Genomic DNA, 24908 nt, shown 5'->3' on the forward strand with positions numbered 1-24908 from the left:
GGATTGAGATCCGGGCTCTTCGCTGGCCGTGCCAGAACACTGACATTCCTGTCTTGCAGGAAATCACACACAGAACGAGCAGTATGGCTGGTGGCATTGTCATGCTGGAGGATCATGTCAGGATGAGCCTGCAGGAAGGGTACAACATGAGGGAGGAGGATGTCTTCCCTATAAAGCACAGCATTGAGATTGCCTGCAATGACAACAAGCTCAGTCCGATGATGCTGTGATACACCGCCCCAGACTATGACGGACCCTCCACCTCCAAATCGATCCAGAGTATAGGCTTCAGTGTAATGCTCATTCCTTCGACGGTAAACGTGAATCCAACCATCACCCCTGGTGAGACAAAACCGTGACTCATCAGTGAAGAGCACTTTTTGCCAGTCCTGTCTGGTCCAGCGACGGTGGGTTGTGCCCATAGGCGACGTTGTTGCCGGTGATGTCTGATGAGGACCTGCCTTACAACAGGCCTACAAACCCTCAGTCCAGCCTCTCTCAGCCTATTGCGGACAATCTGAGCACTGATGGAGGGGTTATGCATTCCTGGTGTAACTCAGGCAGTTGTTGTTGCCATCCTGTACCTGTCCCGCAGATGTGATGTTCGGATGTACCGATCCTGTGCAGGTGTTGTTACACGTGGTCTGCCACTGCGAGGACGATCATCTGTCCGTCCTGCCTCACTGTAGCACTGTCTTAGGAGTCTCACAGTATGGACATTGCAATTTATAGCCCTGGCCATATCTGCAGTCCTCATGCCTCCCTGCAGAATGCCTAAGGCACCTTCACGCAAATGAGCAGGGACCCTGGGCATCTTTCTTTTGGTGTTTTTTAGAGTCAGTAGAAAGGCCTCTTTAGTGTCCTAGGTTTTCATAACTGTGACCTTAATTTCCTACCGTCTGTAAGCTGTTAGTTTCTTAATGACCGTTCCACAGGTGCATGTTCATTAATTGTTTATGGTTCATTGAACAAGCATGGAAAACAGTGTTTAAACCCTTTACAATGAAGATCTGTGAAGTTATTTTAATTTTTAGGAGTTATCTTTGAAAGACAGGGCCCTGAAAAATGTACGTTTCTTTTTTTGCTGATTTTATGTTGTCACAGTGTCCGTTGTTTGATGTTGAAGTTTTGGCTTCAAAGTCTCTCTGTGTAACAAAGGATTTTCAGCCCTCCAATACTGCAGAGCCCAAGGGAGAGTTTTCGCAAGGTATTTAAGTCATTAAACAGGCCAAACTCCCCCCTCTCCTTTCCTGTGGGAGAGAGGGGGGTGGGGGGAGGTCTGGCTATCCTCAAACATTTGCCTAGCTGATGGGTCCTTTTGATCCTCACAATGGAGAGAGAGTCATGACAGCCTCCAGGGCAAGATTAGTGACAAATAATTGTCAACCTGTTTGAGCGCACACCTGAACTACAACGTTATAGATAGATGATTCTCTGGGCTCAGTAGATTTTGTTCCAGATGTCCTGGAATGAGAAATAAAGTATCTTAAATAAGATATATCAGTGTTAACCCCCCCACTAGATAGCTAGTGCTCTTGTCTTTTCCTACTAGCATTTCTGTATTGAGATAAAATGTACTTCGACTTTGATATGTGGTTGTCTCACCTAGCTATCTTAAGATGAATGCACTAACTGTACAGTAAGTCGCTCTGGATAAGGGTGTCTGCTAAATTGCTAAAATGTAAATGTAATTATAAAACAACCATTTATCACACTTGACTGCAGGAACTTTGAATTCAATTTACATTTAGGGTGACATTTTACACAAGCAAATGGTAGTGAGCAGTGACCAAAATAATATTTAAAATAGACAGGAAAGCACATTGTAGCTCACATCTTAGAAGAATAGTTTCAAATAAACATTTGTCGGGGAGATTATGATGAGTTCTACCTTTTCGTTTACACTTAACTGGACTTTTGGAACCTTCTGTTCTCAAGAAAACAATTCTTGACACAGATAATCCCTCTAATGTGGTCTCTATGTGATACAATCCAAAACATTGATCTGTATTGTGCAGGATGAGTTGGTCAACTCCCATGTTATTCCCTATTTTAATGCCAAAAGCCTCTTTCCACTAACTCGATCCACCACCCCACTCCAGCCCCCTCCACCAATGCCTCCAGAGATGCAGCTGGAGAATGTTGATGTCCTAGGTGTTTATCTCCTGCTGGTTTCAAGGGTCGGCTACCATTGAGGGATTAGCGCAATATAAAAAAACAACACCCAAGGATGCCCCAACAGGATCTCTATCAGATAACAACCTCCACCACAACCGTGTTTAGTACAAACAAAGAGCCTGCGGAATATTTGTGCAACAACTTTTATCTGCTGACAGCTTCCTGTCTTGTCAGAGACCACAGCTGTTGTCAGATGTGGGTGGTTTCCACACTGTCCGGGCTACTGGGAGATTAATAACTCGCCATCCCTTGGGTGGAAGTTTGGTGACTTACTCTGTCACGTTATTTAATACCCTGGGCCTACCATAACGACATGTTGATGACTTTCTCAGTGCATGCTCAATTGCTCACACATAGTGTAGCCATCTAGGGGGTCGAGGAACACGTTCACAGATTTCAGAGGCGTTAATTGACAGTATCAAATTGATTCGGTCTCACACAACCCTCTTTACGTCTCCCTCAAATTGGACACTGCGTACGTGTAACACAAGAAATGATGACCGGCAGAAAGATTGCATTTTCTACTTTGTAGTCACAACATGATACTGTATTGTATGTTTTGTAACAGCTGTAAGTATGAAACCCATGATTCGATTTTGTTTGTGAGAGTGAAGGACACATTTCAATGTGGGTCCATTCAATATAGCCAATTTGCACAGCAGATATAACCTTGTTATTTAATTTGGCAGTGATAGGTAAACCAGCAGAGCACTTTGAATGGAACCTGGCCAAAGGTATCGAAACCAAAATAACATTCTCATTATCGAGGAATTCCCTCGGTTGGTTGAAGAAAAATAAGGTTACCATAGTGTAGTTTGTGTGTGTTACTGTACTGAACAGTATGAGCCCTGTGACATTTGGTGAAGGAGGGTATTAGATGGTTATTTCTGCAAAGGCTTTATCAGATTTACAGCAGAGAGGGGAATGAGACACAGGGGGAATCTAATTGGAAATTGCTCATTCTGAGATGTTCCGTTTGTATTGTAGGACGCTTAAGTGGCTTTACTAAGACATGGCAATATAAAACTTAGTCCACATAAGTATTACATAATGTTTATTTTAGTTGTTTTCACATATTTCAGTCTTGGAATTGCTTCTAAGTACATTTGGCTTAATCATGCAGTCACATCACACAACGTTTGTTTAATATAGGCTTAATAAGTGGTGTTGATATTGCAAGATGTAATATTGGCTCTTGTGTATTGTACTCCCTTTTTGTTTATTTGCAGAAATGTACATACATGTCAATAGGATGAGGTTTTTACAATATACATTTTCCCTAAAGAGAAGATGCATGATTAACACACATGTAGTCATGTATACAGTACATCATGTACTTTTATATTTTCACTCTGTATCCACCTTGTGACATTGCATTTAACGACCAACGCATTTACACTGGGCCACAACCAACAACAGATATATGTCTGCACGTGTCTTCTGGAGGTGGTCAGCCATATTGTAATGATCTTGGTCCTCTCCAAAAAACAGTACTATTTACATTAGGGCTGCATGATATAGCGGTGAACATATCGGGAATCGGCAGATATTAGCTAAAAATTCCAACATCGACATCGGCCCGATGTCTAGTTTAATGGTGATGTGCAAAACCGATGTCAAAGCTGAGGTGCATACCTACAGTTGAAGTCGGAAGTTTACACCTTAGCCAAATACATTTAAACTCTTTTTTTCACAATTCCTGACATTTAATCCTAGTAAAAATTCCCTGTCTTAGGTCAGTTAGGATCACCACTTTATTTTAAGAATGTGAAATGTCAGAATAATAGTAGAGAGAATTATTTATTTCAGCTTTTATTTCTTTCATCACATTCCCAGTGGGTCAGAAGTTTACATACACTCAATTAGTATTTGGTAGCATTGCCTTTAAATTGTTCAACTTGGGCCAAACATTTTGGTTAGCCTTCCACAAGCTTCCCACAATAAGTTGGGTGAATTTTGGCCCATTCCTCCTGACAGAGCTGCTTTAACTGAGTAAGGTTTGTAGGCCTCCTTGCTCGCACACAATTTTTCATTTCTGCCCACAAATTTTCTATAGGATTGAGGTCAGGGCTTTGTGATGGCCACTCCAATATCTTGACTTTGTTGTCCTTAAGCCATTTTACCACAACTTTGGAAGTATGCTTGGGGTCATTGTCCATTTGGAAGACCCCTTTGCGATCAAGCTTTAACTTCTTGACTGATGTCTTGAAATGTTGCTTCAATATATCAACAAAATGTTCCTGCCTCATGATGCCATCTATTTTGTGAAGTGCACCAGCCCCTCCTGCAGCAAAGTACCCCCACAACAAGATGCTGCCATCTCCGTGCTTCATGGTTGGGATGGTATTCTTCAGCTTGCAAGCCTCGCCTTTTTTCCTCCAAACATAACCATGGTCATTATGGCCAAACAGTTCTATTTTTGTTTCATCAGACCAGAGGACATTTCTCCAAAAAGTATGATCTTTGTCCCCATGTGCAGTTGCAAACAGTAGTCTGGCTTTTTTTATGGCCGTTTTGGAGCAGTGGCTTCTTCCTTGATGAGCGGCCTTTCAAGTTATGTCAATATAGGACTCGTTTTACTGTGGATATAGATACTTTTGTACCTGTTTCCTCCATCATCTTCACAAGGTCGTTTGCTGTTGTTCTGTGATTGATTTGCACTTTTCGCACCAAAGTACATTCATCTCTAGGAGACAGAACGCGTCTCCTACCTGAGCGGTATGATGCCTGTGTGGTCCCATGGTGTTCATACTTGCGTACTATTGTTTGTACAGATGAACGTGGTAACTTCACGGATTTGGAAATTGCTCCCAAGGATGAACCAGTCTTGTGGAGGTCTACAATTGTTTTCTGAGGTCTTGGCTTATTTTGTTTGATTTTCCCATGATGTCAAGCAAAGAGGCACTGAGTTTGAAGGTAGGCCTTGAAATACATCCACAGGTACACCTCCAATTGACTCAAATGATGTCAATTAGCCTATCAGAAGCTTCTAAAGCCATGACATCCTTTTCTGGAATTTTCCAAGCTGTTTAAAGGCACAGTCAACTTGGTGTATGTAAACTTCTGACCCACTGGAATTGTGATACAGTAAATTATAAGTGAAATTATCTGTCTGTAAACAACTGTTGGGAAAATTACTTGTGTCATGCACAAAGTAGATGTCCTAACCAACTTGCCAAAACTATAGTTTGTTAACAAGAAATTTGTGGAGTGGTTGAAAATGAGTTTTAATGATTACAACCTAAGTGTATGTAAACTTCCAACTTCAACTGTATATAACGTAGGTACGTGACGTAATGACCCCACGTAAAATTTAGGGCTACACGTGCAACACAGCATTCCCACAATGTCTGCTGTGTGGATCGAGCAGTCAACAAGTTGAGCTGTCATTTGAAAGAGTACGAACATTTTAGTGAGACAACTTAATGACGAAATCCATTAATGCCAAGATAATGGAATTCATTGCCCTCGACAATGAACCGTTTTCTGTCGTGGGGGATGTTGGCTTTTACCGACTGGTCAAGCACCGGTACACACTACCAAGTGGGCTATTCTTCAGATGTTGCCCTACTGGAGTTACACATTAATAGCGTCACTGCTATTAGCTTCACGACTGACATTTGGACCAGTGATATCAGCCCCATGAGCATGCTGAGTCTGACAACACAGTGGGTCGTCGAGGATTGCATGCTCATGAATGTGGTGGATGTCATACCGCTGCTTCCATTTCAATGGAATTTGAGAGCATGTTTGAAACTTGGAAACATGAACACACTAGCTAGCTCCATTCGAACATCTGACTCGAGAAATAAACTCATCAACTGCGCCTGCAGCAGACGTGATACCCTCTGTCATGGCATTGAAACACCTGCTCAACAAAACTGCAGACACAGGCTGTGAACAAGCGATTCAGTGGCATTCTCTCTTTACTGTTTCACCACCATGCTCGATGCTAGGTACAAGGACCGCTACTTCGATGCAGACAAGAAACAGGGTTTACGTTAAATGTTACATACACATCTGGAGATGGAAACGGATGGAAACGGACACAGTGATAGTGTGCACCGAGGAAGAGAGGCTACGGACAGACAGAGCTGAAACTTCACTGCTTGACGTGTATGATGAAATCCTGGTTGAGAATGAAACGACTGAACAAATAAACAACGAAACAGCACAGCAAGTAAGTGAAAGAAATAGGTTTTGATTATGTTTTACTGGTAATGGGGACATACGTAAATGCCAACAAATAACTTTTTCATCAGTGTGGTGTGTGTGTAACCTTTATTTAACTAGGTAAGTCAGTTAAGAAAAAAATCTTATTTACAATGACGGCTTACCCCGGCCAAACCCGGACGACGGTTATCAGTGTCAGTATCGTTTTTTGGGGGCAAGGAAAATATCGGATATAGTAATCGGCCAAAAAAGTCATATCGGTGCATCACTAACTTACATCACACGAGACAGATCCGATCGCCCTGTCACGTTGGTACTGCGAGTGAGCAGTAACCATCAACCATTCTTCCCTCAGCCCCCCCTACTCCCCTCCATCCTACCCCTCAGTCCATCCCTTGCTTGACCCAACACAAGGTCACCAGAGGTCACCTGTTCCTACTCAGAGTCATAATTTAAAAAAAAATGTATCAATGTCTTGCTGTCATTACGTAGTATTAGGATGCATTTCTCTTCATTATCCAGTGGAGAAGCCTTGAGTAGCTTCTATTTGCAAAAACATTATGCTTCTCATTCCTGCTCGGTTTAGAGCCACACTTTAAGTTCATGACATTTAAATAAGAGCCAAATTTGATGTGGAATTTGGAATGGTGAGTTTGTCTCGAAGGCCCTCTGAGAGGGTTAGAAATGGGTGCTAATTGGGCTTTGGCACTGACATTGAAGATTATGGTGGCTCATGTGGTGGATCACACATGCAAATGCACACACATAACCATGCACACACACACATGCTCATGCGCAGGGGCGACATGCACATATTATATCATCCACCTTCCCCCCCTGGAAGTTGGATAATTAAGCATTTTTCAAACACTTGAAACCAAGATTATTATAGTTAATAAAAATGTAAAATCAAATTAGAAAGACAATTTAGTAAACTGTAATTAAGAAAACATTTGAAAAACTACAACTATACTGAAACTATTATCTTTGACTGCAAAGCAAACTCAAATAAAAACCATCATGATTTATGTTCAGTTTTAGTTTGATTTATTTTAACATTTTGGGGGGCAAAAATTAAATGGGGTTTTCAAGCTTTTTTTATGGGGTTTAGGTTTTCAAGCTTCTGATTCTGGCGGGTAAATGCTGCCCGTCGATGACAATCTTTCTAAAAGGCCTAGCGCGTGCATCACTAACACTAGCTATCACCAGAGAGGAAGAGGCAAAGTGAGAGGATTTCCTCCACCCAAAATCTGTCCCACGTGGTCAATGAGAGAGTGAGGCTTATTTGATAAAATTACGTGAGGCTTATTTGATCAAATAGAGTAGCGTTTAGGTGTAGTAGGATTGAATCTTAGTCCTGTATTGATGCTTTTTCTGCTTGATGGTTCTTCGGAGGGTGTAGTGGGATCCGGATTTGTGTCCTGCTCCTTGTAAGGCGCCATCCAGGACCACTATACCAGGCAGTGTCAGAGGAAGGCTCTCAAAATTATCAAAGACTCCAGCCATCCAAGTCATAGACTGTTCTCTCTGCTACGTTACTGCACACAAACATGCATATTGACGCCACACACACACAGACACAGAGACACAGACACAGAGAGAGAGAGACACACAAACATACAGACATTTTCACACTTATCTATTATCTGTTTATATGCACATGGACTCTATCACATTTCAGGTAAGACCCAAATACATACTATGTTCAAGAAACAATGTTTATTTCAGCAACAGGGGCAGGCAAACGACAGGTCAAAACAGGCAGAGGTCGATAATCCAGAGTAGTAGGGCAAGGGTACAGGACGGCAGGCTCAGGGTCAGGTCAGGCAGAGGTCAATAATCCAGAGTAGGGGCAAAGGCACAGGACAGCAGGGAGACTCAGGGTCAGTTAGAGTGGTCAGGCAGGCGGGCTCAGAGTCAGGACAGGCAAGGGTCAAAACCAGGAGGGCGAGAAAAAGAGAGACTGGGGAAAAGCAGGAACTGAGACAAAATGCTGGTTGACTTGACAAACAAGACAAACTGGAAACAAAGGGCTGTGAGACATGGATTTACATCTAAACACATGAAAAGTATGTAGTATACTGAGGTCACGGGGCAACAGAGGATGAACAGCAGCGGGGCTAATGATTTTGGAGCAGGGGGGAAAGGTCTCGGCTTCCGGGGGTGTAGCCGTGGGGCTATAGCGGCGTCCCAGCGCATCCGGCTTAACATCCTTGGGTACCAGTCGGTGTTGCGGAAGTGAAGTAACCCGGGGTTTACAGAACCCTTCCCGGAGGTCCTGGTACTCCGCGGGAACGGAGGAGAGGTTTGGGGCAATTTCCAAGCCCCCAGGAAGAAGTCTCGGGGCAGGCAGTGCTGATTTCAGGCAATGAGCATGGCAGAACGGGCTCCAGCCCATGACGGCACCAGTAGTCCAGTCAATTGAGGGATTGTGTCGCTGGAGCCAAGATAATCCCAATACCACAGGAACCTGTGGAGACTCAATTAGCAGGAATTGTATCGTCTCGCTATGGTTCCCCGACACTCGTAGGTTGATGGGGGTGGTTTGGTGGGTGACCCGGCCTATAGAGCGCCCGTGCAGCGCTCTAACATCCATGGGAATGGAGAGGGGTTAAGTGGGGATGCCCAGCTTGGATGCCAGGGTAATGTTCATTAGACTCATGTCGGCCCCCGAGTCAATGAGTATCTGGAGAGACTTAGACTGGTCACCCCACAGCAGGGTGGCATGGAGAGGGGTGCGAGTAGGGGGAGATGCAAAATGATCCTTAAGACCCACCAGAGTACTCATTCCTACCAATGAGCTACGTTTCTTGAAGGGACAGGTAGACACTTAATGACCGGCAGTACCGCAATACAGACAACTCTGGGTGTTAAGTCTACGTACACATTTGGCTGGAGACAGCCTAGCCCTGCCGAGCTGCATCGGCTCGGGAAGAGGCAAATCGGCTGTCTTCCGAGGCTCTTGGAGGAACTCGGATAAGCTCGGATCCTTTCGGGGACAAAGACGCCGGCAACTTCTGGAGTTCATCAGATGCAAGGTGGAATCCTTGAGTGAGCGATTGCGGTTGCAATCAGACCTTTTCTCCCTCATACGTTCCCGTAGCCGACCATCGATCTGGATGGTTAAAGCGATGAGTGAGTTGAGATCTGTCGGTAGTTCCCGGGTTGCAAGCTTGTCCTTAACTTCCTCCAAAGATCCGTGCTAGCGTGCAGAAATCCACTGCATAGTCCGCCACACTGAGGGAGTCCTGCCGAAGCTGGAGTAACTTCCGGGCAGCCTCTCTCCCGGACATCGTAGCCTCGAAAACTTTTCTCACCTCCTCCACGAATACCTCCAGACTGAGGCAGATTGTTGCTCCCACACCGCCGTGGCCCAGACGAGTGCCCTCCCGGACATCAGCGAAATAATGTACGCTATCTTCGAGCGGTCCGAGGAGAACGAAGAAGGCTGCGGCTCAAAAACGAGGAAGCACTGGGACAGAAAGGCCTGGCAGGTTCTGGAATCTCCATCGTAGCGGTCCAGGGGAGGTAAGCAGGGTTCCCGGGGAACCGGGTTGACGACGCTGCTACTAGCCGGGTTACTGAGGGGCTGGGAGGTTACCGTCGTGGTAGGCTGCCTAGTAGGCAACCCATGGAATTGCTCCCCCAAAGCGTCCAATGCTAGGTCGTGACGTTCTTCTATGTCCTGGACCCCTTCCATCAGACCACAAAGTAACTCCTCATGTCTAACAATGAGGGTTCCTTGGGAGGGGATGGCGTTGCGGAGCTAGTCCAAGTCTGCTGGGCCAGTCATGGCCAGTTCGTACTATCACATTTCAGGTAAGACAAGACAGGCAGAGGTCAATAATCTAGCGTAGTGGGGCAAGGGTACAGGACGGCAGGCAGGCTCAGGCAGAGGTCGGTAATCCAGAATAGGGGCAAAGCCACAGGACGACAGGCAGACTCAGGGTCAGTTAGAGTGGTCAGTCAGGCGGGCTCAGAGTCAGGATAGGCAAGGGTCAAAACCAGGAGGAGGAGAAAAAGAGAGATTGGGGAAACGCAGGAGCTGAGACAAAACGCTGGTTGACTTGACAAACAAGATAACCTGGCAAAAGACAAACAGAGAACACAGCTATAACAACCCAGGGGATAATGGGTGACACCTGGAGGAGGGTGGAGACAAGCACAAGTACAGGTGAAACAGATCAGGGCGTGACAGACTCGGTACCGGTACTCCTTGTATATAGTTGTGTTATTGTTATTTTATTGTGTTACAATATCCTTTTTTAGCTAATCGTCATTTTTAACTCTGCATTGTTGGGAAAGGGCTCATAAATAAGCATTTCACGATAAAGTGTACTCCTGTTGTATTTGGCGCATGTGACAAAATAAGTCTAGTAAATCAAGTCTGAAAACTAACTGAAACTAAACAGATTTTTTTTAAATCTAAAAACGAATAGAAATATAAACAAATATGAAATCACAAAACTATAATCTTGCCTGAAACAGCTTTTTCCTGCAATCTAAAGCCATAATCATTATGCTAATTATATGTAAAAATGTCTGCATAAGTTATCTAAGCATACCTCTTTACCTGTTTAATTGTGATTTTATTTAATGATACACATTGATTATTTAAAAACTTTAATGCCTTAGGAGTCACCCTGCTAACCTACAATGAGCTCCAAAAGTATTGGGACAGTGACAATTTTGTTGTTGTTTTGGCTCTGTACTCCAGCACTTTGGATTTGAAATGATACAATGACTATGAGGTTAAATTGCAGACTGTCAGCTTTTATTTGAGGGTATTTTCATCTATATCAGGGTAACCGTTTAGAAATTACAGCACTTACAGCACTTTGTACTCTACAAACGTGTTGGATGCATTTGCTGTTTGTATTGGTGTCACGTTCTGACCAGTAAGGGGTTATTTGTTATTGTAGTTTGGTCAGGACGTGGCAGGGGGTGTTTGTTTTATGTGGTTCGGGGTTTGTTGGGATATGTGTTTATGTAGAGGGGTGTTTGTTTAGAGTGTTCCAGGGTTTTGGTTAATGTTCTGTTAGTATATTTTTATGTTCTAGTCTAGTCTTTCTATTTCTATGTTTAGTTGATGGGGTTGACCTTGATGCAGCTGCTCTTCATTGCTTCTAATTGAAGGTCTTATTTAAGAGGAGTGCTTTTGTCATGGGATTTGTGGGAAGTTGTTGTTGCACTGCTGTGTTAGCCTGCAATACTGTTCGTTCGTACGTTTTCTTGTTTTGTTTTGTTATGTCATAGTCCGTGTATGTAGGTGGCAGGGAAGTCAGGCGCAGGAGAAAACAGAGTGGTTAAAAATTGAGTATTTATTTCCAAAACCAACGTAGAAAAATAATCTGGGTAAAACAACCCGTCGCACACCGATACAGAAACAACACGTACATAACAAACAAACAATCACCGACAGAGAAATGAGGGGAAGCAGAGGGTTAAATACACAACATATCATTACTGGGATATGAAACAGGTGTGTAAAGAGACCAGACAAAACCAATGGAAAATGAAAAACTGATCAATGGTGGCTAGAAGGCCGGTGACGTCGATCGCCGAACACCACCCGAACAAGGAGGGGCATCAACTTCGGTAGAAGTCGTGACAGTACCCGCCCCCTGGCGCGCGACTCCAGCAGTGCGTCGACACCGACCTCGGGGACGACCCGGAGGAAGAGGCGCAGGGCGATCTGGATGGAGACGATGGAACTCGCTCAGCATGGAAGTATCTAACACGTCCTCCACCGGAACCCAGCATCTCTCCTCCGGACCGTACCCCTCCCAGTCCACGAGGTACTGAAGACCCCTCGCCCGACGTCTCGAATCCAGGATGGATCGAACGGAGTACGCCGGGGCCCCCTCAATGTCCAGAGGGGGCCAGCCACCACCAGCCTGAGGAGAGACACATGGAACGAGGGGTTAATGCGGTAATTGGGGGGAAGCTTTAACCTATAACATACCTCGTTCAATCTCCTCAGGACTTTAAACGGCCCCACAAACCGTGGACTCAGCTTCCGGCAGGGCAGGCGGAGGGGCAGGTTTCGGGTCGAGAGCCAGACCCTGTCCCCCGGTGCAAACACCGGGGCCTCACTGCGGCGGACAGAACGTACAGACGCCCAGCTGGACACTGAGGGGGAACGGGCTCTGCACGTGACGCCCGCTCAATGTCCGCGTCCAGCTCCCAGACTACCGGTGCCACCAAACAAGAGGCTGGGATGATGGGAGTGGGATCCATGGACCGCTCCTCTGTGTTATACAACCGGGACAGTGCGTCTGCCTTGACGTTCTGGGAACCTGGTCTATAATAGAGGGTAAACACAAAACGGGTGAAAAACATGGCCCACCTTGCCTAGCGAGGATTCAGTCTCCTCGCCTCCCGGATGTACTCCAGATTGCGGTGGTCAGTCCAGATGAGAAAAGGGTGTTTAGCCCCCACAAGCCAGTGTCTCCACACCTTCAGAGCCTTGACGATAGCCAACAGCTCTCTGTCCCCCACATCATAGTTGAGCGGGTTGAGCTTCTTAGAGAAGAAGGCACAGGGGCAGAGCTTAGGTGGCGTACCTGAACGCTGAGAGAGCACAGCTCCTATCCCAGCCTCAGATGCGTCCACCTCCACTATGAATTGCAGAGACAGATCAGGATGAGCCAAAACAGGAACTGAGGTAAACAGAGCCTTCAGTTTCCTAAAAGCCCTGTCCGCCCAGTCGACCACTGCACGCGCACCGGACCCCCTTCAGCAGTGAGGTAATGGGAGCAGCTATCTGACCAAAGCCCCGGATAAATCTCCGGTAGTAATTGGCAAACCCTAAAAATCGCTGCACTTCCTTTACCGTGGTGGGAGTCGGCCAATTACGCACGGCTGTAATACGGTCACTCTCCATCTCCACTCCTGACGTAGATAGGCGATATCCTAAGAAAGAGACGAACTGTTTAAAGAACAAGCATTTCTCAGCCTTGACATACAGGTCATGCTCCAACAGGCGACCAAGCACTTTGTGCACCAGGGACACATGCTCGGCGCGTGTAGCGGAGTAAATCAGAATGTCATCGATATACACCACTACACCCTGCCCGTGCAGGTCCCTGAAAATCTCATCGACAAAAGATTGGAAGACTGATGGAGCATTTTTTTACCTATACGGCATGACAAGGTACTCATAATGCCCTGAGGTGGTACTAAATGCTGTCTTCCACTCGTCTCCATCTCGGATACGCACCAGGTTGTACGCACTCCTGAGATCCAGTTTTGTGAAGAAGCGCGCGCCGTGCATTAATTCAATCACCGGGGCGATCAGAGGTTGCGGGTAACTGTACCCCACTGTAATTTTATTAAGACCTCGATAATCAATGCACGGTCGCAGACCCCCATCCTTCTTCTTCACAAAAAAGAAACTCGAGGAGATGGGTGAGATGGAGGGCCTAATGTATCCCTGACGCAGGGATTCGGAAACATATGTTTCCATAGCCACCGTCTCCGCTTGCGACAGGGGATACACGTGACTCTTGGGAAGTGTAGCGTCTGCCATGAGATTTATCGCACAATCCCCCTGTCGATGAGGTGGTAATTGAGTTGCCTTCTTTTTACAGAAGGCGAGAGCCAAATCGGCATATTCAGGGGGAATGTGCACGGTGGAGACCTGGTCTGGACTTTCCACCGTAGTAGCACCAACGGAAACCCCTACACACCTACCTGAGCACTCTCGCGACCACCCCGTAAGAGCCCTCTGTGGCCAAGAAAAAGTGGGGTTATGACTAGTTAACCAGGGAAGACCCAGCACCACCGGATACGCAGGAGTGTCGATAAGGAAAATACTAATTTTCTCCTTGTGACCCCCCCATGGTTATAGGAGAGGGGGTGCAGGAGGATGAAACCACCAGACCCTGATCTGGACGTCCACGAGCAGCCAGCCAGTTGTCCAACCGGATGGACAGATCCACCAGCTGGTCGAAGGTTAGGGTGGTGTCTCTACAAGCCAGCTCCCGACGGACGTCCTCCCGCAGACTGCAGCGATAATGATCTATCAGGGCCCCGTGATTCCATCCTGCACCGGCTGCCAGGGTCCTGAACTCCAATGCGAAATCCTGGCGCTCCTCGTCTCCTGCCTCAGATGGTAGAGGTATGTAGGTGGCAGGGAAGTCAGGCGCAAGAGAAAACAGAGTGGTTAAAAATGTAGTATTTATTTCCAAAACCAACGTAGAAAAATAATCCGGGTAAAACAATAACCCATCGCACACCGATACAGAAACAACACGTACATAACAAACAAACAATCACCGACAGAGAAATGAGGGGAAGCAGAGGGTTAAAAACACAACATATAATTACTGGGATATGAAACAGGTGTGTAAAGAGACCAGACAAAACCAATGGAAAATGAAAAACTGATCAATGGTGGCTAGAAGGCCGGTGACGTCGATCGCCGAACACCACCCGAACAAGGAGGGGCATCAACTTCGGTAGAAGTCGTGACATGTTAAGTGTTCAAATAAAGATAAAATGAGCACTCAACCCGCTGCGCCTTGGTCCAGTATATACAACGACCGTTACATTTGGTTATGTTTCAGATTACTTTGTGCCCAATAGAAATTAATGGTAAATAATGTGTTGTGTCATTTCGGCATCACTTTTACTGTTAATAAGAATATAATATATTGCTAAACACTTCTACATTAATGTGGATGCTACTACATTAATGTGAATGAATTGTGAATAATTATTAACCCCAAGACATGCTAACCTCTAATCATTACAATAACAGGGGAGGTTAGCATTTTTGTGGGGTATGATATGTGTGCGGCTAGGGAGAATAGTCAGTGTGCCCCCTCCGCAAAATAGGGCTGACAGATCTTTTTTTAGAAATATTATGATAAAATGTGGACTTAAATTAAGTTTAGTAATTAATTTAACATCTGAAAAATTAAAAAACAGGACAAATCTGAGGGGGTATGTGCCTTTTTGCCCCCTATAGGCATGACGCCACTGCTCATGCGCACACACACACACACACACACACACACACACACACACACACACACACACACACACACACACACACACACTCACACACACACGCTCTCTCTCTCTCGCTCTATGTCTCTCTCTCACACACACACACCCTCCCTATCTCTGTCTCTCTCTCACACACACACACACACACACACACTCTCTCTCACTCTCTCTCTCTCTCTATTACTCTCTGTCTCTCTCTCTCTCTCTCTCTCACACACACACACTTTCTCATACATACAATACATGTGCACATACTCTACACACACTCACATACAGTACACACACAGCATTTTGCACACACACACTCATACACACACACGCACGTGCATGCACGCACACAAACACACATGGTCACGCACACACATACATTCACACACACCCGCACACATAGATATGCACACAGTGTGTGAATTACAGGGGAGCCAGGGGAGCATTTAGGGGGGACATTTAGGAGAGACATGAGTTCCCCTAATTGCAACAAAAGTCAAATTTTGGGCAGTCTGTAAAGAATGCTAATTTAACCATTCTCATATTTGTTAAAAATGCTAATTGTACTGCAACAGTGGTAAATATAAAAAATAAAAGCTTAATCCAAAGGAAAACAATGGTTTCAACCATTTTCTTTCCATGTGGCTCCCCTTTGGTGTCTTGACTTTTCTTTTTACAAAAATTGTACATTTGACAGTAAGACGCAGCAATTAATTCAGGCTACAAGCGTGTAGGCCTAATGGCATTACACTTTTTGCTGTTTTTTTAACAGATGTTTCTTTACATTCATCACATGCCAGGTGCACAGTGCACTGTTTGGATGCTGGAGTTTTTTGGGGACTGGACGAACGTGCGCAGGTAGACTACTTTTCTAAGTTTTTTGTTTGACAATCCGATTAAAACATCATCACTGGTTGTGTTCATGCCACATTAAAAAGTAATACATTTGTACCATTAAATGACATGATTTTCTATTAGGCCCATACATTTTTTTTGCACACATAGGAGGTCCCGTGAAAAAATATAGACCCCCGAATGTCACGGTATAATTTGCACTCTGCTTGCACATACTGTACACACATACCCACCCACTCACTCACACTACTACAAACACACATACACACACATACTATACAGTCACACACCGAGTGACTCCTTGGGACTCTTCTGACTCATCCCCCACCGCACTCAGGCGTGCTAAATGTAGAACACAGGTCTCCATCTGAAAGACAAGCCTCCCGTCACTCCCGAGAGCTGGCGTCGACAGCGTCTTAATCCTGCCACCCGTCTCTCCCCAAACCCAACGCCAAAGCCACAGCGCTGTTAATACCTAATCAAATCAAATCAAATGTTTTTTGTCACATGCTTCGTAAACAACAGGTGTAGACTAACAGTGAAATACTTACAGACGGGTCATTTTCCAACAATGCAGAGTTAAAGATAAGGATTTTTTTTAAACCTGTTATGCCCAGTGTTCAACAACTCTGCCTATCGACTGGAGTGCTGTAGTGCCCAAGGGCATCTTACCCAATACTGCGCATCCAATCTGTGGGGCTTAAATTGCACATTTCTTCCCCACAACAGTTAATCTGGACCAAAAACAGAGCTTTGGTACAGTCTCTCATTTTAGGGGTTGGCTTAATGATGGAAAAAGTTTTGAACAGGACTGTGGTTGGCTGGGGTTGTCATAAGCCATGAGGACAAGTGGACAAGACGACTGCTATCTAATGGAGTACCTATAGTGCTGAAGGCCATTGAGAATTCATTGGTTTGGGGGGGTTGGGTAAGAAGGATGATAACATCCATTGGTTTTTACCAGAGAGAGCCACTGATTTGATCCAGTGGGATTTGCTTTGGAAAGCGGAATGTCATCAAAGGGATGGTTCATATACCACCACAATCATTTCATTTTCCACAGTTGAATTGGTTGCGTAACTCCTCTCTCCTTTATATTACGAAGCATTAACTGATGTGCTATATGCTAAATGGCTGCCAAGTGGGTTCACCAGAAGTTGGTGGTGGATGAAATAATCAATTATCTGGTTAATATCTGTTTTGTATGTGTGACTGGTTTCTTATTGTTACTGATACGCATTGTAGCAAATTCGTTCATTGAAAGTTCAACAATTCATTCAAATCAAATGAAATTGTATTTGTCACATGCGCCGAATACAACAGGCGTAGACCTTACCGTGAAATGCTGACTTATAAGCCCTTAACCAACAATGCAGTTCAATAAATAGAGTAAAAAAAAATACAATAAAAAGTATCACAAGAAAATTATATAACAATAACGAAGCTATATACAGGGGGTACCGGTACTGAGTCAATGTACGGAGGTACAGGTTAGTCAAGATAATTTGTACATGTAGGTAGAGGTAAAGTGACAGGTGTAAAGTGACTATGCATAGATAATAAACAGTGAGTAGCAGCAGTGTAAAAACGAAGGAGGGTTTGTCAATGTAAATAGTCCGGGTGGCCATTTGATTAATTGTTCAGCAGTTAATCAAATGGGGGTAGAAGCGGTTAAGGAGCCTTTTGGACCTAGACTTGGTGCTCCAGTACTACTTGCTGTGCGGTAGCAGAGAGAACAGTCTATGACTTGGGTGACTGGAGTCTTTGACAATTTTATGGGCCTTCCTCTGACACTGCCTAGTATATAGGACCTGGATGGCAGGAAGCTTGGCCCCAGTGATGTACTGGGCTGTACGCACCTCCCTCTGTAGCTCCTTACAGTCAGATGCCGAGCAGTTGCCATACCAGGTGGTGATGCAACCGGTCAAGATGCTCTCGATGGTTCAGCTGTAGAACTTTTTGAGTGTTCGATGGTGATGTGGACACAAAGGAACTTGAAACTCTACACACTACACTACAGCTCCGTCGATGATAATGGGGGCTTGTTTGGCCCTCCTTTTCCTATAGTCCACGATCAGGTCCTTTCCTTTCTATATTTGAAGTATAGAGAATTTAATTGTGCGTATCACAGTTACATAGCCATCAAAAGATGGAGGATGCTGTTGATTAGTTGGGCAGACAATTATGTGCCAAACATTGTATACATGATTCCTATTGAAAACAGTAAAATTCCAACATGTCACAAAGTGTCCCTATGACACCATAATAGAGATTGTGACAGCGATTCAAGAATTATACCTTGAGCTGTAAACCAAGGGACCAACTCAGCCATAGGAGGGAACTCCACCGCTACACTAATTATACCTATCCAGACCCCTTAGATCTGCAAACATCAAAGGGTCAGGGCCTAGGGAGTGGGACCAATTGTAACTGTAGGTTGTTATGGAGTATAACATTGGTTAACCTCCATGGATAGTCAAGCGAGTTTTGTTTTGTTGGCTAATTGTTCAGTATTGCAGCCCCATAGGTGTCACGGCCAGTTGTGATACAGCCCAGGATCGAACCAGGGTCTGTAGTGACTACTCTAGCAGTGAGATGCAGTGCCTTAGACTGCTGCGCCACTCGGGAGCCCTACTACTTGTTTATTCATATCTTATTACACTCGTATAACACAGTACCACAAGTAATAAGGGTTCCATAAAGCTTGACAAATGCTTCATAAATGCTGTTTCATTTCATTTTAATTTTTTTAACCGGGGTACATCCACTCAATAACAATTCACACTGTTTGAGGGAGTTCGTGGGATCCATAAAAACAATTTAAAAAAACATACACATTACATAATCAAACATGTTGCAGATTAAATGCATACCATGCCGATGGTATGATTTGCCTGGAGAGCCATTTTAAATAATGAACCCTCTTTGCTTTGTGATCATTATATCCCTTGTGTATCCGAATAAGGAATTTATATAGAAATATGTTGTGTGCATCTGTGCTACCCAGACGTAGTACAGTTAAGTGCTAACTTATCTGTGGAGTGGTATCTCAACCTGTGGCACACACACACACACCGGGATAAATATGGTTTTGAAAATCAAATGCTTTTCTCATTTTTGTATGAGCCAACAGCTCATGAAAGGAAAGATGTTTTTTATGTCTCAACAACTACACACACGACAGTCTTTCCCCACTCACCATGTACTGTCTACGATTAGGATGAAATGACTGATGCTGTTTGAATTGATCGTGATACCTTAATATTGACACTAGTAGCGGTGTGTGGGTAAAATCACTGGGGATGCCAAGCCAATAAAAAAGCCATATTACAACCTATGTTATGATATGTGCATTGTTTGCGCTATAACCCATTCGATCATACGCCACCATGATATACAATAAGGCTGAGACTACAAAAAGACAACGGTCACACAGTGGCGGAATAAATTCAACTACACATAGGTTTCTTTTCATCACAAAACCGGAGAGCAACATCTGTTTGGTAAAGTCCACAAAGCAAATATTGCGCGTAACAAACAGTTACAGTATATGACCTGCAGCATGGTCAAGCAAGTTAATGTTTTCAACAGTTTACTAAACAATGACAGATTTAGAACCATGTAGTTACCGCAAGTCAGCACAAAGACAACAGGAGCACTGCCTTCGCTATTCCAGCACCATTTCAACTTAAACTATTAAGGCACAAGGCGAGACCCTAATGCAGACAAAGGAGGCAGATGGTTGGAGTCTTACAATGTTTATATCCAAAGGGGTAGGCAAGAGAATGGTCGTGGACTGGCAAAAAGGTCATAACCAGATCAGAGTCCAGGAGGTACAGAGTGGCAGACAGGCTCGTGGTCAAGGCAGGCAGAATGGTCAGGCAGGCGGGTACAAAGTCCGGAAACAGGCAAGGGTCATAACTGGGAGGACTAGAAAAAGGAGAATGCAAAAAGCAGGAGAACGGGAAAAATGCTGGTTGACTTGGAAACATACAAGACGAACTGGCACAGAGAGACAGGAAACACAGGATAAATACAGCAGGGAAAATAAGCGACACCTGGAGGGGGTGGAGACAATCACAAGGACAGGTGTAACAGATCAGGGCGTGACATTAAACATTTAACCCATCATCAAATCTACAAGGCTGTATATGCTTAGTTTAATACCCTGAAAACAATGGTACTGTCCTGTCCATGGTACTGATTTGTGTGTGTGTGTGTGAGTGTGTGCGTGCGTGCGTGCGCAAGTAAAATAAAAAAAGTTCACTCACCTTACTTCTAGACTAGTTGAACGCCAATGCCATCCTCCTCTCTTTCATTCATGTTGGCAAAACGCTCCATGGCTCTGTCATACAGTACACTTTTAGTTTTTGTTTTCATAGGCTACCTAGCTAAAATGCTTGCTAGCCTAACTTCCTCACATGGGCTAAAATTAACCAGCTAAGTTAGCTAGTTAGTTAACGTGAGCCTACTAGGCTTTATATTGAACTTCAATCATCTCAGTCGAGTGGCACATCATATTAATTTATGGTTAGATCAGAATCACCGTCATAATACTTGGCCTGTACAGAGAAATAAGTCAAAACCACAAGTCCAAATCCCAATTACCATCCATGGTTTAGGAAAGGGACGATTTAACAAGCGAGCTACTGCAAGACATCATCACAAGCAGACCAGAAACAGACCCGTTTTTCTGAAAATTGCGTTTTGCTTAGGAAGTGATTTGATTGGTCTGAAGCCAAATCCAAACTGACCTCCCTTGGAGGGCATTTTTCTGCACCAGGACAACCTACAGTTGAGCTCAGCTCAATGCTGATTGCCTAATTATTTTATCAATGGAGGGGAAATGCTTGCTAGCATCAATCAATCAAATGCTATGGCAGCAACATGTTATACTCTTTTGGTCCAGACAGCATGAAAATACATGGACTACACATACAGAGACAGAGGGGCGCTGTTTCCCTCGTGCGGATGATTTCTCTAGTGAGATTCAGCCACTTGCGAATTGATGGAAAACTATGAAAACACAGAGAGATGAACATGAATATTTAAATGTTTTTATAATTTATATTGTTTTATTAGTGCAGTTTTTCGGGAAGCCTGGCTTCCCTTGACATCCCTGACGACACGCCACTGATTGAGTGTATGGTTTAGAGCCCCCCTGGGTGGGTAGAAAGCTCTCTGTATTTAAGGGAAAGGATCAAAGAGAGAGGATTAAGATAATATCCATGGAGACCCTCAGTTGGCCGTGTGTGTGTTCATGCTTTCATGTGTGTGTGTGTGCCAGCGTGAGCGTATGTCTTCATTTGCTGTAACTACGCTGAACGCAGATCATATTGATTGTGCTTGTTCAGAAATACCTAACTTGTGATGGAAACACAATGTGTTATTTGCATTTGACATTAAAGCGACCAGCGCTAGCGAGCCAAAGTTTATTACAAAGGTGACGTGAAGAAACTTTGATGCATTTTGCATCTGCGTTGGACAGGAACACCAAAGTGGAGCGGCAGAGAGCTGAGGAAGGTAGGCGCTCGCTCTTCAAACACTGCCGAGTCGTCCCTCTCCAATCACCTTTCCATATGACAACTGTGAAGAGAGGGAGAGCAAGGGAGACAGAGAGGCAAAAAAAGAGGAAGAGAGAGGGAGGGATATGCAATAATACCCTTTGAATACGTGATCAATTTGGCAAGCAGAATTACACTGATTATGTTGGGGGACGTTGGTTGTGCAGAAAGAAAGAGAGTGTGTGTGTGCTTGTCTGTGTGTGAGTGGGAGATTGAGTGAGTGAGTGAGTGAGTGAGTGAGTGAGTGAGTGAGTGAGTGAGTGAGTGAGTGAGTGAGTGAGTGAGTGAGTGAGTGAGTGAGTGAGTGAGTGAGTGAGTGAGTGAGTGAGTGAGTGAGTGAGTGAGTGAGTGAGTGAGTGAGTGGGTGGGAGGGAGAGAGAGAGAGAGAGAGATAGAGTGACTGTGCTGCTTCTAGGCGTTCCATCATCCACTAAACTATTGCAGCCTCCCTCTCTTTTTCCCTCCTCCCCCTGGAGAGAGAGAGCAAGAGAGTCACACTTACAAGCCAGTGAGGAGACGACAAGAGGAGAATCTGCAAAGGGGGAGAGAGAGAAAACAAGGACTCGTTCTTGTTCGCCCAACTCTCTTCTCTCCTCTGCTGAGCGTCACATAGGGGAGGCAGGACCAGAGGAGAGCATCTCTGGCTCGCTTATTTTTCTACTTTGTTTGTTCTGCATTGTTTTGGGGGGAGAAGACAGGAGAGGGGCTGATACCGTAGTAGTATCTCTCCAGTAGAGCTGTTAAAGAGGAGCAAGGATGCTTAACAACCTGACCGACACAGAGGAAGGGGACGGGGGACCCAACAGCCAGGGTGAGTGATTGAATCTGTCTCAAACACACACACAAGCACATGCACACACACAAGCACACACATACACACAAACGCAAAAACACACACATAGGCTAATCAAACACACACATACACAGTACACACATACATAAGCTCATCAAACACGCACATGCTCATATACACATACACATTTGTGCGGTGCATACACACACATCCAGAAGGCAGCGAACAAAAATACATTTGAGTGTGAGTGTGCCGCTGCGTCATGCGTTTGTCTGCCTACTTGCCTGCCTGCTTGGGGTGATGCTTTTCTTCTTACTGCAAGGCTGCTGTGACAGGAATAGTAATGGGTTTCTCCCCATATACGACGGACAATGTGATTACAGCACACAGACATACACACAGAAATACACACACACAGAGATACACACACTGCTCTGGTGCAGTGGTCCCCAAACCTCCCAACCACCTTGTCCACCACCACGGCACCTTAACACTCAAACTGCATATGACGCCCAGTGCCCGGGCAAGCGTGGGCACACGCACACCGCCGCTCGCTAACACAGATGCCAACTTGTCGCTCACTGCTAATTTGCCTGCCCTAGCTGTCAAAACGAATCCTGTCTCCAATCCTCCTCCTGTACCTCACATCAGTCACTTCCCACAGCATACAGTAGGTTGCAGGGAAACGAGGGCTTTCAATAAATACCTAAATTACCTGTTGTGCCCTTGTGTAGGATTACTTGTTTTATTAATCGTCTGTTTTCACATGCTTGGATTGAACAGGGTTGGGTTTATAGCTTGCCCTTTCCTCTCGCATGTACTTTTTTGTTTTCTGCGAACCAATCTCCCTTATTTCTGCCTGGGCTCCAACAGATGCGCTGGAGTGCCAGGTTTCATATGAGGAAACAGTCACAGTGCTGCTGCCGCTCGGAGCTCGCACACCTGCGAGGGCTTCATGATAAAAAATAGACTGTGGCAGCTCGAAACATGAATATTTAAATTAATGCGGGCAACTTTTTGGGAGAATTATGACAGGGCATGTGAGGATGGAGGGGGAGTGCGACCCGCTCAAACATGATCGGCGCTTCGCTCCTCGTCAAGGGCAGGTTGTTGAGTGCAAGATAAACCCGCATAACAACAGACCCGCTGCGTCAGGTGTATGTATGTGCGTGTGCATGCATCTAGCTGTTTAACTACAGTGTGTGGGTGTGTGTGTGTGTGTGTATGTATGAGCAAGTGTGTGTGTGTGTGTGTGTGTGTGTGTGTGTGTGTGTGTGTGTGTGTGTGTGTGTGTGTGTGTGTGTGTGTGTGTGTGTGTGTGTGTGTGCGCATTGCATGCCTGTTTAACTACTGTGTGTGTGTGTGTGTGTGTGTGTGTGTGTGTGTGTGTGTGTGTGTGTGTGTGTGTGTGTGTGTGTGTGTGTGTGTGTGTGTGTGTGTGTGTGTGTGTGTGTGTGCGTGCATGGGCAAGTGTGTGTGTGCAGAAAAACATATGTGGTCATTGACTTTGTTTCATATGTGCCCATATATGGAATTCAGATTGTCTCAGCGGGCAAGCCGTTCCCTTTTATCCACGGAATGTGCACTTGGCTGTGTGGAGATACATAGGGGATAACTCCTGCTCTGAGTCCCCCCCCATTTTGACCTCAGAAAAGCCTCAATTCGTTGGAGCATGGACTCTACAAGGTGTTCGAAAGCGTTCCACAGGGATGCTGACCCATGTTGACTCCGATGCTTCCCACAGTTGTGTCAAGTTGGCTGGATGTCCTTTGGGTGGTGGACTATACACACGGGAAACTGTTGTGAAAACCCCAGCAGCTTTGCTGTTCATGACACAAACCGGTGCGCCTGGCACCTACTACCATACCCCGTTCAAAGGCACTTTCATCTTTTGTCCCTCTGAATGGCACACATACACAGTCCATGTCTCAATTGTCTCAAGGATTAAAAATCCTTCTTTAACATGTCTCCTCCCCTTCATCTACACTGATTGAAGTGGATTTAACAAGTGCCATCAATAAGGGATCATAGCTTTCACCTGGATTCACCTGGTTAGTCTATGTCATGGAAAGAGCAGGTGTTCTTAATGTTTTGTACACTCAGTGTATGTACCCCCACTGCAGCAGATAGAAAAGGTCCACTGATCTCAAAATAGGAGCACACATTTCCATTTAGCCAGTGGCTTCGATATGCATCCTGTGCATACAGGAGTCAGTGTGCAGCAAACCTGAATAACTCTGTGTAGTCAATACTACTGCTTTGGAAGGCAGAGCGAGAGAGGTTATTTCAGCAGGAAACGTCACCGTGGTGCGGTCTGTGGTGCTGAAATCAGCCTATGGTTG

General features: G+C 45.0%; 1 protein-coding gene across 4 annotated transcripts in view; it reads left to right on the forward strand.

Moving 5' to 3' along the window:
• LOC106565077 (solute carrier family 12 member 5) overlaps positions 1–24908 on the forward strand; it is a 341358-nt gene that overhangs the window by 118189 nt on the left and 198261 nt on the right. The window contains exon 1 of one of the 4 annotated variants that reach the window (XM_014131712.3): positions 22258–22584. The exons of 2 other annotated variants lie outside the window; for them this stretch is intronic. In XM_014131712.3, coding sequence (XP_013987187.1) covers positions 22530–22584 — 55 coding nt within the window. In that variant the 5' untranslated portion in view covers positions 22258–22529. Of the gene's footprint in view, positions 1–22257; positions 22585–24908 lie in introns of those variants that run through there. One more of the 4 variants, XM_082958997.1, reaches the window with a different exon arrangement.

Source organism: Salmo salar, chromosome 12 (assembly GCF_965601325.2).
Source record: "Salmo salar chromosome 12, fSalSal1, whole genome shotgun sequence".
Taxonomy (NCBI): domain Eukaryota; kingdom Metazoa; phylum Chordata; class Actinopteri; order Salmoniformes; family Salmonidae; genus Salmo; species Salmo salar.